This window comes from Oreochromis aureus, linkage group 11 (genome assembly GCF_013358895.1).
Source record: "Oreochromis aureus strain Israel breed Guangdong linkage group 11, ZZ_aureus, whole genome shotgun sequence".
Classification (NCBI taxonomy): domain Eukaryota; kingdom Metazoa; phylum Chordata; class Actinopteri; order Cichliformes; family Cichlidae; genus Oreochromis; species Oreochromis aureus.
In genome coordinates this window covers 35,327,237-35,342,350 of record NC_052952.1, presented here as the reverse complement: position 1 = coordinate 35,342,350, position 15,114 = coordinate 35,327,237, and the positions used below count along the sequence as shown (strand labels likewise).

The following is a 15,114-nucleotide window of genomic DNA, read 5'->3' as shown; positions in this document are numbered from 1 at the left end:
TTATTATGAAAATAAATCACTGAACAAATTTTTCATATAGAATGTTAGAATTAGAAGAACAAGGTACAGTCGGATATGTTTCAAACTTCTAATTCAGCCAAACGCACGTGATGGTTAACAAACTGGTGCGTTAAACTAGACAGATATCATGCTCAGTGTCAGCCATTTATTAACTGGCAGTAATTGAAGTCATCTTATACATAAGGGATAAATTAAATGTTGTAACAAGTGGGACTGTGGCAGAGTTTGTGGTGTTGTTGAGGATTCTTCTTTAATCCCTGTAAATCTCATAAAAACAGTTTAAGGAAATATTTGTTTTAAACTGAATCACTGCTGACTGCTAACATGCGTTTACAGAAGAAGATTCAGCCGGTCAGCGATCTACGCTGGATATTTAGTATTTTTGAAGAAAATCACTGTGATGTTGATGTCGTTTGTATGCACAGTGCGGTTTCATTTCTGTCTCATTCTGTGTGTTTGTGGAATGCATTTTATTGACCTTGAGGTAATTTAATAGCAGCAGACGTGATGCCATGTGTTTGTTTTGGTCCTGCAGATGTTCCTCACAGTTACCACCATTACTACTCCAACCCCAGCTACCACACACTGAGCCAGAACAGGCCTCCGCTGCCACACCTCCCCAACAACCACGACCGCACCATCAAGGTGAATGTCATCTCTGATATCTAAGGAGAAAGCTTCATGCCTCATTGTAACTGAAGTGCAGCACTGGGAGGAATATGTCATTTGTACAGCCAGCAACAGCTGGCTATGTATTCAGGGGTGTGTGTGAAATCATATGATACCAAAACATGTAGACGCAGTAGGTCATTGGTCTTCAGCGCTTCATTTGGCTTTTGTACATTTGCGACGGTTTATCATTTTTCCTGCCTTACAGAACACCAACAACCAGCTGTTCTGCAGTGTGAAGAACGCAGAGAGGGAGAGACGCGGTCTGTTTGGAGTCGAGACCAATGCCACTCTGCCTGCAGACTGGAAACACCACGAGCCTCACAAAGACTCAGGTCCGTCTAGGTGACTCTCCACTGCGTGATTCACATAAGGATCATTTAGAGGGCACACCTGCAGCTGTAGACTCGAATAAAATGAGCACATTACCATTTACGAGCTTATAAAAGCGAGAAGCTGGTTTCCTGACCTTCTGACCACAGCGGCATTAAAGTAATCAGTAAAACCCGCAACTGCTGGCAGGCGGTGGGGGGGGTTACACAAATAAGACATTACTGTCATCACATTAGCTTTGCCTCTCTCATAGTAATATAATAGAGTGATCAAACTATAGTCAATAATTACACAGTTATTAAGCAACCAAACGTCTTTATTTTCACTGAAGAGCAAGCACGAAGCTGAAGTGCAAAGATCTGATACGTGTCCTTTCTTAGAAGGATTTGTGCAGACTTCTGGTGATACTTAAAGTTTAGTATTATATTACTACGACTAAGTGGTGACCTCTGGCAAAGTGGGAAAGCAAAAAACTGCTGTACCTCTGATGGCTATTTCCACTGTTAAACCTTATCAAACTGTGCAGCAAGCCTCTAGTGGGCGATGGAGGTGCTGCAGGTGGACAGGAAAAGTTTGTTTGCAGTATAAAGTTCTCAATTTTGTATTTTAGTTTGAAATTTCCGTAAAACATTTACAATTAAATATTTATATATGAAGGGGGATGTTATGTCATGCTTTTCTCATTTTCTCTCATGTTCTGATGTTAGATGATCACAATAAACATGATCAAAGTTTTAAATAATGAGGTAAATGTAAAATAATCCCTGAGAGCCAAAAGGTTTTTTAAAATCCAGACATTTTCTTGTAATTATGTGCTGAGCTAACATCAGCTCAGTGTGGACTTTTTTACACAGTCATCTCAGGGACACCAAAGCCACATGAATAGGAAAGCATGGCTTACTGGCACCAGGGTTCTGATTGCAGGAGAGAGGAGGGGCAGCCAATCAGAAGACAGTGGGGTTTTTAGGGAGGGGAGGCCTTTAAAGCGACAGAAACTAAAACAACTTGTTGACAGGACCTGGAAAACTATTGTTTGAACTGTGAAAAGTATTTTATTGGTATCAATAAAATATAAATTGGAATGTAAATGAGAAGAATAAGTCCATATCTATTTTTGATCCAAAAGCTTTTGCTGTAGTTCCTCATTGGTAGTGAAAGAGTTAAAACATTGCAGTGGCTATGAGAAGGAAAACTGATAATGGAGAATCAACCTCGGTAAGCTGAACTTTCAGAGATCAAAGTGACTCTGTGAAATTTCAGTGAAGGAAAAACCTTTCTTAGGGTGGTTCTATGATCAGAGTTGTGGCTAAAGCTTGGAGTGGAGTGCAGAAGTTTAGATTTGAAATATTTCTTAGGCTCTTCTCAGTAACTGTGCCAGCATAGCTGCTTATACAGGTAATAGCTGAAAGCTTCAGGGCAGGAGGAAGCTTAAATAGTTCCTGCTTATAATCTTGAGCAAAGTTTATCGACCATCACATTTCCTAGTCAGCGGGGCACACTCGATATGAGACTATAAAAATTATAAGGACTTCGTAAAAGGTGAGAGTTGCATTGCCAGCACCTATCACTCACCTGGGATTGATTTTTACAGGTTTCCACAGCAGTTTATCTGCTTTTGATTAGCTCGCTGTAAAGCAAAATGAGGACGTCTGATTTGTCTTTTATTGTTAACAGGAGCTTTTGGCATCGATCGGAGCTACAGCTACAGCGCCAGCCTCGGAAAATATTACAACAAAGGTAGTTTATCACCTCATTTTCTCTCTTTTCTTACTTACTGCTGAAGACTGAGGTTAGCTGCGGAAAAGCTGTCCAAAAAGTATGCTTACGGCTCTAAGAATGTCATTCTTTATTTATACAGTCTATGGATGACAGTGTTCGCCATCGTCACACCTTTATCCATCAGATGGCTTTTCATGAATTTCATACAGACATTCATGGTCCACAGAGGATTTAACTGTGGGGACTTTTCTTCTAACACCCGTGTGATTTTTTTCACAGCAAGCTTTGGGTGAATTAGGTGTCCATGTAATTTGGTTTTAAAGCCCCCCTCTGGGGGAACTCTATGTACTTGTGGAAAAATGTAACGTTCGATCTATCACCGCCATGTGATTACATATACTTGTGACATGCTGAATGTTTGTTTTCCACTTTAACATTTTTACTTGCATATTGTTGTTTTAATTTATATTTGATTTTATTCCTGTTTCCGAGTTTTATCACTTCTATTGCTTAAATATTATTTTTTTAATTATATTTTTTTATTTATTAGTTTCTGTTATATCTGATAGTCTGGGTGGAATTGAACTCAGGCCACACAAGAGATCAAGCCTTCTGTCATGATTTGCACACTCAGTCAGATTTTGTCTTCTTGATTGTTTATTTTCTTTACATTTATTAAATTATTTGAATCTCATTCATTTTACATTATGTGTAGGGTTTTTTTTACTTCCACCTCAGCTCAGGCTTGACCTTGAATGCCACATCGAATCAAGTGTGCTACACAAATAAAGTTTGGCTTGCTTGTTTACTGATGACATTCCCATCATCCTCAAATGGACTGTTTGTTTAGTCCCATTTAGCAAACGTTAAAATACATGTTAAACAAAGACGGTAAGCACATAACATCCTCGGCCGTAGACTGTGTATAGTGGTCCTGAGAGCTCCTCGTAGCGCAAACACATTTAAGCAGACTGAGAAAACATTTTGACTGGTTTGAAAACACAGACGCGGCAGACGGCCGAGACGTGCTTGTTGCAAAATTCAGTGACTCATGAAGCGAGCGATAAAACAAAGAAACCATCAGACAAACCGAAAGCTTACATCCATTTTTTTATTGTCCCCTGGAAACATTTCTGTTGTAATTGGTCTTTTTTCAGTGTCTCTGTGTTTGCAGCTCTTTAAATGCTGCACCTCTGCTGTCACTGGGGAATATTTTTTTCTCTTTCTGCAGTTTGTTGCTAACACGGCATCGTTCCATAAAGAGACAAGGAAGTCTGAAGCTGCTTTTTTGATTATTTAAATAACATTATTGAATATTGCTCAGGTAAAAAAACATATTTCATCTCAACAGACCTCTGTTAAAGCTACAAACTCACAAGTGCACAATTAAACTAAAGCTGATTCCTTAATGCTGTAAAAGATCATCAGTACTTTATAAAGAAAGCTGGAACTTCAGAAGCCGTCGTGGTCCTCTACTGTCATGATTTGTCTGCTGAGCCCAGAGGAATTCTCAGGCTTGTAAAACTGCTAGAAATTTCAATTTCCATGTCAGTACTCGACAGTTACTGGAAGTCCTTTGTGCTGCCTACAAATTTACGTCAACAGTCATTAACTCGCAGCTGTACAGCAATTTACAGAGCTGCTTACTGATGAAAATCTCACTTTTCATGCAGTGAATGCTTCATCTAGTAGGCTTAGGCTTTAACCCTCAATCATGTTCCATTCTCGTTCTGCATGGACTTCATATGCAGTTTAATCTCTCAATATTTCTTTCCTGCAGAGCTGAAGGATTCGGCGGCCGTGAGCAGCAGCTCTCTGAACAGCGAGAATCCGTACGCCACCATCAAAGACCTGCCCGGGCTGCCCCTGCCCTTCTGCCCCCCGGAGAGCAGCTACATGGAGATGAAGTCGGCCGTGCCCAGAGAGCGCGCGTACACCGAGATTACGCCCCCGCCGCCGTTCCACACGGCCACCTTACGCAGAGGTAAGCAAAACTTTTGACCTCCTGCGAGTCCAGGGAGTGTTTTACACTTCACCACAACCTTCTTAGTTTTTATTATTTTTAAATGTCCAATATTCCCACCAAAGATTAAGCCCAATAGTTGTAGTTGATTTTACATAATTCTGTGGATTAACTTGAGTTTATTAGGCTACAGTGCCAACCACTGTACCATAGTTCCACCCGCATTGGGAGAAAAAACAAAAAATAGAAACTCTTTTAAGGTCCTTATCAGTCAAACCTTAACACAGGTCTGTGGCCTGTTGGACAGTTGGGCAAGCCAGACTTCCTCAGGTCATGGACTGATGAATCAACATCTGTTTGCAACAAACAAAAGACTAAAGGAAGAGGAAGGGCAGGGGAGAGGAAAAACAGGAAGCCAAAGGATGTTCTTCCTAGCTTTTTATTGTATTGTGGACACTAGTAATGCATCAATATGCTGTCAGACGAATGAAGTGTAGGATCAAATCCGTACATCAACATATTGGATTGAGTCCAGTCTTTTTTTCTTGGAGAAATCACTGCAATTTGCATTCACTCTACCTGAAACAGAAGACTGTGGTTGTAATGACAGCGCCAGCTTTGTGGCCGCTCTGCACAAACTGTTGTTTAAATCACTGATTCTCTTCTCTGTATGACTGCAACATTTGTAGCTGGTTTTTAAGCTCTGAGATCCAGACAAGACTTTTGAAATTAAGAAAATCAGCACAAAGTGCAAACAAATCCAGTCTGGGCTAATTTAACTAAAATTGATGTTGAAAATTAAGCTTGGAAAAACTTTTTGCGTCAGCACATTTTGCAGCTAAATACAAACGATTGTAGATGAGATGGATTCTGAGCAGCAACTTCTTCTGCAGTACAATCTACAATAAGTATGCATGTCATAATAAACAAAATTACCAATCAAATTGTCTTTAATGTCTTTAAATACTCTGGCATGGATCCAGAACACAATGACTAAGAAAATGAGTCATTTAGAGCAAATACACACTTCATGTAATAAACATAAAAAGAACAGTAAAGAGTAAAGAAGACGAGGAGGTGTTTCCACTTCATGGCATGACATTGACAGATTATGCGACACTGCTGTTTGTTACTGATGTTTTTAGTTTATTTGCTAATATCCTCGTTCAGGGTGCCCACATCTGAGAGCTAGACTCTTATTAAACGATTTATAGATGATGTTATTTAAGTTTAAACAGAGGGTGAATGCACACTTTTCCACCCTGGAGTGTGTGGGCTTTTAAAAAGCTTTATTTAGGACCGAGTTCAACAAGTTGAATTAAACACTGAGCACAGAGTAAGCTCAGACTGTAACGCCAAACTAACTCATCCAGTCAAGTCCAAAGCAGCAGGACTGAATGCACAGATGGGTTTTTATTTAAAAAATCGAGTCAGCATATTTTCCAGCACTAAAATAAAGAATGGCAGACTGTTTGGTCCTCACAGCGAGTTCTTTTTTCCCTCAGAGTGTCAGAGCTCCCACGGCCACGCTCCTCACGAGGACCCACAAAGCCACTACGACCTCCCGGTGAACAGCCACATCCCGGGACACTATGACCTGCCACCGGTGCGCCGCCCCCCCTCGCCCTGCCCCTCCCCCAGGAGAAGCCCTCAGTGACAGCGTCAGAGCAGCAGAGCAAATTGTTCCCTTCTGCTCGCTCCGGGGTTGATGAAGAAACGGCGAATTTTATCTCTGACAATCAGAGCTGCAGACCACCCACAGAGCAGGGGCGAGGAGTCTGTCCTGCCAGACAAACCTTTGTTTACAGTGGATGCTTTCCTTTCAACTAAACACCGCCCCCTTGTGTGCACAGAGCGGTACTCGCGTCTCCGTCACAGACCTGTCATCCAGACTGAGGAGCCAGCAGGCTGTGTGGTGACGCCCGCGGGGCTTCAGCTGCTTTTAACTCCCGAGGGCAAAACCCACCAGAGGATTTCATGGCTAAAAACAGCGACTTGGGAATGTTTGTGTGTTTGAACTCTTGTAAACATGCTGAAATATTTGTTTTCCACACTCTTTGCGTGCTGCTGATGCATTTTTAACGGGCCTCTTTTATCAGAGCTCGATTTTCCCTTCGTCTCATACTGCTTTTTAGGGGGGGGTTTCGAGTTGAATTTCAGTGCATTACATTTTCAACATTTTTTAAAAAGGCAGCTTCAGCTGAAAAAAAAGATGTCTTACGACAAACCAAACTTTACAAACAGAAAAAATACCAAAGATTTTTCTTTTTTAAGACCTGGAAGCCAAAGTCAGCAGCATTTTACAAAAGTTCATGTAGTGTTTTTTCTTTAAAAAAAAAAAAATGCCATTTAAGGACTGAAGTGTGTTTCTTTAAAGAAATGTGGCTTATTGCTGCTGTCTAAAGAAAACTGTAAATACAGAAATGAATATATTGTCAGCCTGTCAGTATTGTTGAAGCGCAGCTCTTCTGTTCAAATAAAGATGCTTTTATGGGTCTCATAGGACACCTTATGAACTCCTTTGTCCTGTATATATTAATAGATGTAAAAGGGTCAGTGTGAGTACAGGCACTGATATTATGATTAAGCCATCAGTGCAATGCCACTTTTTGTCATAATTAAAGGGCCATTTCACCCAAAATACAAAGATTTTATTATGTTTCAGTTTGTTTGTTTTTTTAGACCTGGTGCCTTTATTACCCATAATGCAGACTCTCTGAACGGATCGCCTACTGAGGGACTTCCTGTGTAGCCAACAGATATTCAGGCCAGGTCTTCTGCTGCTCAGTGTTTACATATGCAGACAAACAAAGATCATAAAAAAGTAAATGTGTTGCTGGCTGACAGATTTATGAGACTGCATTTTGAGGAATTCGTTCATTGACTGTTTATTGTAAGTGAAGCACAGCTTGCTCAAACATGATTGGTTAATACAACTTCAAAAGGACTAGAAACAGCAACCTCAACACGCTGGGTACCAGAGCTCATCGTCTATGGATTTTACATAGTCATATTTAGGTATCAGTTATAGACATCCCCTACTATGAGTGGATTGTGCATAGTGATTGATGACTTGATGGCTACCTTTGAAGTGAATCCAAAATTTTAGGGACAAGACATTAAAGATTGGGAAGGCTGGGTTACTGAAGATTGTGAGCCAGACAGAAGGCCTGAGCTCCACACCACGTCTCCATCGCTGGACAAAACTGTGGAGACTTTGGGTACAAAATAGTGTTCAGAGATTCAGCTCCACAGCTTCACGTGGCCTCCTCTGCTGCAGCTAAAGGTTTACAGAGTATCTGTCCAAATGTGCAACAGCTCACACCCAGTCTTAAGACGTCTCCCTTCACCCTGACGTCACCACCAACAGGTTTCAGTGGAACTACTTTTTGTCAAAAGTTAGTCCTTATATAAAATCATTTACATTTTTAATGATTGAAAAGAGTGGAAGTGTAATTTGATTGGCTGAAATTAGTGGCGATTATTGGACTCTGTGTGTGTGTGTCTGGGGAACAAACTGTAGTCCCGATTGTGTTGTGGTTCAGAAATACTGAAATTGGTGTATTAATGTAAAAATATGACCTGTGAAGTTCATTTTCCTGTTAACAGAAGCCAAACAGAATGTACGTTGTGCTTTTAGTGCTACGATATTGTGCAGTCATTTATTTTTGAATGTAATCCTGGGAACATGTGTGTGTATATGATGTAAATAAAACTCTCTGCACTTTTCATGGACTCTACATTTTTCAATAACAAAGAAATAATCACAACCGTCACTCACTGGAAAAAATACTTTTTACTCAGCATCGCTTTAGAAAAAAAATTGCATTGCATCAAAGTGTGGCTTTAATGATTTCATGATCTCAAACAACTCCCACTTCAAGAACCTTTAGCATTAATGGCTTTGGGTGATATCTTTAAATCTCAAGCCCTTCAAAGGATTCATGAGATCTCCACCAAGACTCGAGCAGGAAGGCTGGAGTTTACAAAGACCTCAGTGTGTGTGTGCATCTGTGGTTGTAGTGAGTCCTTATTATTCTGGTTCTTAATTACACCCCTGACGTTTCAATGACCTGATCTGAAGCATTATGTTGTGAATATACTGCACAACTACAGTAATCATTTTTCATCACTTTACATGTAGACATTTGACAACTACAATGTTAATACACATCTATGCTGTAGACGTCATTTCTGATTGTCAGTGACTTCATGAGACACTCTGAGCATCAAACTACCTAAAAAGCACAGTTCAAACCATAGTCAGGTTTACTTATTTGTTTGTCGCTTTTCTGTGCATCTAGCCCAGATTTGAAGAGATATTCGACTTCTCTTGAATATGTTGGAATTAAAAGTGCCAAAAAACATTTGAAAATTCAGCATCAATGTTTCCAAAAATCATGACTGGGTCATACTACTGAGCAGGTTGATACAGGAAGTTCTTTCTTTGTACGACACTACATCTGATGGTTTCATTACTCTGCATCTTCCACTGATGAGCAGCTCGTGTCAGCTAGCTGCACGCTACTTTCAGTTGGTGGATGAAGTTAGAAAGTAGTTCCTACAAGAAACTGTTCATAAAAGGTCTGTCGATTTTTTTGAGTAACAAGGTCATGATTTCTGGTTTGTTCAAATGCATTTTCCAGCACTGAGCACCACAACATGAGTTCCATTATATTAAAGAGAAGGCGGACATCTCTGCAGCCGTCTCCAAACCTGGAAACACCAAAACCATCTACATGGATGAAAACAGCATTAAAGGGCAGAGGATACAAGTTTCATTTTAGGGGTGAACTGTCCTTTTGAGGCCAAAAAATAAAACTTTGCAGAAATTGCTTTTTTTTTTTTTTTTTTTTTTTTTTTTTTTTTTTTTTTTTTAAGTATAGTAGAAAAAAACCTCCACATACACAAAACAATGTCAGGACAGCTATCAAGTATCTTCCATAAATGCTTTGATATGCTTTCCACTGGAGTATAAATGAGTTAAGCTGCCAGACTAGACTACAAATCTACCTGCTGTGCATAACTGGCAAAAAGCAGTGCGTGAAGCCAAAGCTACAAAGTCACACTAACCCCTCAGTCTGACCGAGATCCCAAAATCACATCAAGGGATTTGCAGTAAAGCTTAGAGGAAAGAAAGAAAACTCAAAGCCCTTATGACCAGTTTTTTAGGAGCAACACGGATCGGAGGACAGCTGACAGTCACAAGACTGCCGTATGAAGCATGTGAGCAGGAAAAACAAAACAAACTGCAGATGTTGCCTCTGAAGGCACGTCTGTATTTCTAATCTGTTAAACAGTCATGTCCAAAATCTACTGCAAATAGAAACAGAGCCTATTAATATATACTCTCTATATATGACACCCAATTTATCAAAAAACAGTACCTTCTGCTGACATTCCCCCCAGGTAGAAAATAAATTTCTCCCATCATGATTAAACACACTCAAAGCCAAGAAGCACTTAACCAGACACATTACCCAATAATTCCCTTATTTCTTTAAACATTCCAAAAACATAATGAATACATTCGTTGGGGAGCGAGCCGTGTACATATATTCATCTCAAATACTTATTTTCTCTGTGTGCACCACAGCTGCTCGACAGCATCACATAGAAAACATATCAACACCCCGTTTGTTTAAGGCTAAGGTGAAAAAAACAAACAAAAAAACCTGAGCTTACATCGCTTTGGCTTTCTCTGGAGACTTTTCCTACAATATTTTATCCATAAATATAGCACAATACTGCTCCAAAAAATGTTTTAGTTGTAAACATTGGCTTTAAATAACGAATTGATCTGTTTGATGGGAAACAAACATGATTAACCGACTCCAGAGGATCCATCCTCCTCTCGCCTGTACGGCTGTTTTCCTGATAGGGTCCACTAGCTGTGCGTGTTGAGTGTTGACAGCCTGGCCATTAAATGTGAAACCCTGTCTCGGATCGAAGCACAACCCCTGGTCACTGGAGCTGTGTGTGTGTGTGTGTGCGCGCGCATGTGTGTGTGCAAGCAGAGCGGAGAGCAGCACGAGCAAACAGCAAACATGCAGTAAAATAAGCTGAATATACAAACTTGAAAGCTATATGTGAAAATCCTACGCCCTCTGCCGAAACCTGGAAGCAAATCTAACCCGCAGAATAATCTGAATACAAAATAAGAGACAATCGTATAAAAAAATAAAGACAAACATCCCGACGATAGAAAAATCACTCTCCCCTGTGGGCTGCACGAGGTGCTGGGTTCAGGTGAGGTGCTGTCTGGTTTTTACATGATGGAGCAGTTCTCCGGCTTCATACGGCCCTGAGGAGGAGACAACAACAGGAATATTGGATTTTTGTTTGACAAAAACAACTATTTGTGTAATTCGACACCAAATGCTTCATTTGAGGTCCTGATGCTTAGAATACAGATTAATAAAGGCAACTTTTTAATGTTAGTGAGTCTTTATGAGGCGTTAAAATGGGAGCTGTGGGGAAAACGAGCGCTGTGTTTCTGGACTGAAATGTTGCAGCTGAACTTTAGAAATGTCCTTTTTTTAAAAGCCACATGTCTCAGTTTAAATCCGATTTCGGTTTCGCCTCTTGCTAAATTATCTTCTGAAGCTTTTGGGAAATTGGGGGAAACAACCGTTAAAGTTAAGTGAAAGAAGCCGTTTGTTCAGCCCAAAACATTTCACATTTCACACACCAAAACACTGAAGTGGTGGATGACTTGTGTTCATCATTCAGCATATTTAAAGTGTCTAGAGTAACAGAGAGATTGAACATGCACCAATCTGCACAAAGTTTCAATTCAATTTAATTCAATTTTATTTATTTAGCGCCAAATCACAACAACAGTCGCCTTAAGGCGCTTTATATTGCACAGTAGATCGCACAATACTTTAGTTTCCAACAGCTTACTCTGCTCCACCACCAACACCACCTCCTACCTGCATCTAGGATTCTGCTGCTCTTGAAATCTGCTCTGAGCACCATCATGAGCAAATCCACACATATCCTGTTGTTTCTTATCACCTCAGCTTTTTGCATTGTCTTTGTTGTTTCTGTGATCAACATTTATGTTTTTGCACCTAATAATAATTCCCAGTCTGCACAGTGAAAAGTAACTGTTGATGTTGGGGAATCTGTCTAAATGCAGCGCAAACCAAAAACTTTCTGCGACTCGAAACTGCACTTTTTATCATAAAACAGTTCTCAGGAAATAGAGAGAGGAAGTATTTGCGATCTTGGATCCCATTTAAACCCCAATTTTGTTGATTAGTAATTAAATTAACTGCAGATGCCACATGCCAAACGTCTGTTTCAGATGCTTAAACGTCTTACAGTACAGCACTCCAAAACATGTGGAACATCTGGGCATTATTGTGGAACAGGAAACTCTAAATTTATAGATGAAAAAGCAAAAAACCCCACACATGTCGTCTGTTTTCTGCGCATAGTCGGTGCTCTCAGTCTTTATCGCTGCCAACAATTTTAATCACTAATAGAACCAAATATTATAAGCTCTAATCCTAAAACACAGTTATTAATGATGCTGTATGATTACTGCAGGGATGTTTTGGCTGTGCAGTACCTGTCTGGGCTCATTGGTGCCCATGAAGTAGGAATGTCCTGGGAGGCCTTCACCTAGACTGCTGCAACCACCGCTGCGCTCCTTCGGCTGCCCGCAGGAGTCGCAGATCACCTTGCGGCTGCGCAGGTTGTACTCGTTGTCTGCGCCGCTTGTGCTGTGAGCTCCCTGCAGAGTGCAGCACACATCAGTTACTCAACTGCTGCTTGACTGCTTAGTGGTCAGGTTACTATAGACTGTATATAAAAGATGGACAGAGTGTTCAGGTCTGAAAAGTGAAGCGGAAGCCTTAAACCTGCATCCTGCATTTGTACAGCAGGGGGCGCCTCCCCCGGTCGCAAAAGGAAGGCTGATTGTTTTGAGTCTTATTTTATGATCTTGGTATTGTTTAATACATCATTTTTAAAATTAATACAGAATAAAAGAGGGTGGGGTTAAAGGTGTGGTTGCTACTTGAGCAACATGCAGTTCGTGATTCACTACGTAGAACGCTTTCTGACTTTTTCTGGAGTAACACAGGAGGAATTTACCATGTCATCATCTTCATCATCGTCATGGAACAGGGTGCGGGTCACTTTCCTCATGGCCATTTCCTGATGGCAAATCAAATAAACTCAAGTCAGACACTGCAGTTAAAAAGAAGAAAAAAAAAACCTTTATAACGTAAAGTGAGTGAAGTCATACCTCTCCATTAGCACTGATGAGGGAGGTCTGCAGCAGGTCACCAGTACCCCAAGAGTTCTGGCTCTTCCAGACCAGGTCAGTGGGTGGGTTGTGGGTTCCACCACCAGATGCAGCCCAGATCTGTAAAAGTCAAACATCAGAGAATTTATAAACTATACTGAACCAGTGAAGGTAAAACAGGGACTGAAAAAGGAAGCAAAAGGAATATCTGCGAGCTATTTTGTGCTTTTTGAGGTGATCATCTCAGTCAAACTTCTACTTGTCTTGATTTTCCTTTGATACATTTACACTCATTGAAAACTGGAATACAACTTTACTGTTTTGGGGTTTTTATTGATTGTGTTTGCAACAACGACTGCTGGTTGTTTGTAACCATGATGGATTCCACTTGTGTCTCCATTCTGTTCATGCTCCGTATTTTTATTCTTGGGTTCTGCTAAGAGTAGCTTTCAACAATTCCCAGTTTAATACTTATTAAATCTCATATTGGGCTTTTTGGTGCAGACCTTCATTTCATGCATGCACCAGTTTGTCCTTATATCACTTTGTTTTTACTTCATACATAACTGGTCCCTCAAAACTGCTAAAATGTTTGTGAAGGATTAAACAGAAGTTCTTGTGTTTCCCATCTTTCCTTCACAACATTTTGAGCCACTGGCAGGAAAGATGAGAAGTAATTCCTCAAAACGTGACAAAAACAAAAATGGCACCTACTCATCGAAACATCGCAGCATCATTAGTGTACAAAACATGTTCACAGAGTCTTTAAAAAGAGGTAAAGGAAGAAAGCTTGGTGTAACTTACAGTCACAGTCCCGCCGGCCTTTAGAGTGAACTTGTGGGGAAATTTGTAGACGATGGGGGTTGAATTCCCAACCTGTCTCTTCACCTGCCAATTGGCCAGTGATTGGTCCTGCATAAGAGAAAGTTGGAGAATGATGATTGGGCAGAGTCACAAATAATCTGCCTAAAGACACTGGAAATATTTTTTATAGCAGGGGTGGGGAACTCCAGGCCTCAAGGGCCGGCATCCTGCAGGTTTTAGATGTGTCCTTGATCCAACACAGCTGATCTAAATGGCTAAATGACCTCCTCAACATGTCTTGAAGTTCTCCAGAGGCCTGGTAATGAACTAATCATTTGTTTCAGGTGTGCTGACCCAGGGTGAGATCTAAAACCTGCAGGACACCGGCCCTTGAGGCCTGGAGTTCCCCCACCCATTTCGGTGTGCTTGTATAGTAATGCACAATCTCAGCTACCTCATCAGCCTTGTTGCTGAGGCGGATGTATTTTCCCTCCATATCAACCTCGTCCACCGTGATGCGTCCACTGGCCGAGGCTTGCTGACTGATGCGAGTCTTGGTCACAGTGTTTCCTGTCACGCTGGAGGTCTCGCTGTCATTGTCATTGAGGCGGCGCTTCTTTGACATGCTCGTCCCAGAGGAGTTGCGGCTGCTGGAGGCAGCGGCGGAGGAGGAGTGGTGCACCCGGGTGGTCTGGGAGTGGCCTGAGCCAGAGGTCCGTGACACCGTGACTTTTGTGGGTGGAGGACTGGGTGACAGACGCAGCCTGGGGAAAGATGGTGGGAGAGGATACAGACAAGGTGAGTGAGTGTGCAAATGCAACTGCTGGTTAAGTGCCAGGATTACATCCTTACTGCTCTGGTACTCCATCAAACCTCATCAGGTTAAAGACAGTCAACAGCCTTGTGTCATAGTCGCCATATAATTTAATCTCTCACTGATCTGCACCGTGTTCGCCGTTTGTTTTTTATGATATTAACAGACTGTGAATAAAAGATTCACAAGTCAATAATATGTCGCTGGTTGGTCTGTGGACTCCAGATATCACAAGTACCAACACCAACAACACCCTGAACTCACATGCTGCCATATCGTCATTTTTACTTCATATGTTGTATACAATAAGAAATAAATCTTGTGCCCAGCACCATGAAATTATCAGAAAACTGTTTCCCGAGGTCACAGATAAAGTGAGCAGCAGGGTCATTTTTTTATAAACCTCTATACAGTTTGCCTTGTTTTCATAATTGCATGTGCTGCCCCCTGCTGGCCATCAGAAATAATACAGTTTTTCTGCCTGTTATTAATGGGTTTTGTTTTTTATTTCATATTAAGAAAGGCTGTGTT

General features: G+C 41.0%; 2 protein-coding genes across 2 annotated transcripts in view; one reads left to right on the top strand and one right to left on the bottom strand.

Annotated features, from left to right (window-relative positions):
- pear1 (platelet endothelial aggregation receptor 1) overlaps positions 1 to 9,581 on the top strand; it is a 60,371-nt gene extending 50,790 nt beyond the window's left edge. Inside the window, exons 19-23 of the mRNA XM_031748610.2 lie at positions 557 to 666; positions 899 to 1,025; positions 2,698 to 2,760; positions 4,523 to 4,726; positions 6,211 to 9,581. Of these exons, the coding sequence (XP_031604470.1) occupies positions 557 to 666; positions 899 to 1,025; positions 2,698 to 2,760; positions 4,523 to 4,726; positions 6,211 to 6,362 (656 nt within the window). The 3' untranslated portion in view covers positions 6,363 to 9,581. The remainder of the gene's footprint in view (positions 1 to 556; positions 667 to 898; positions 1,026 to 2,697; positions 2,761 to 4,522; positions 4,727 to 6,210) is intronic.
- The window catches only part of LOC116327123 (lamin-A), a 41,267-nt gene continuing 34,635 nt past the window's right edge, over positions 8,483 to 15,114 (bottom strand). The window contains exons 9-14 of the mRNA XM_031748616.2: positions 14,224 to 14,533; positions 13,770 to 13,877; positions 12,966 to 13,085; positions 12,812 to 12,874; positions 12,285 to 12,449; positions 8,483 to 11,009 (exon numbers count right to left, since the gene is read on the bottom strand). Coding sequence (XP_031604476.1) covers positions 10,974 to 11,009; positions 12,285 to 12,449; positions 12,812 to 12,874; positions 12,966 to 13,085; positions 13,770 to 13,877; positions 14,224 to 14,533 — 802 coding nt within the window. The 3' untranslated portion in view covers positions 8,483 to 10,973. The remainder of the gene's footprint in view (positions 11,010 to 12,284; positions 12,450 to 12,811; positions 12,875 to 12,965; positions 13,086 to 13,769; positions 13,878 to 14,223; positions 14,534 to 15,114) is intronic.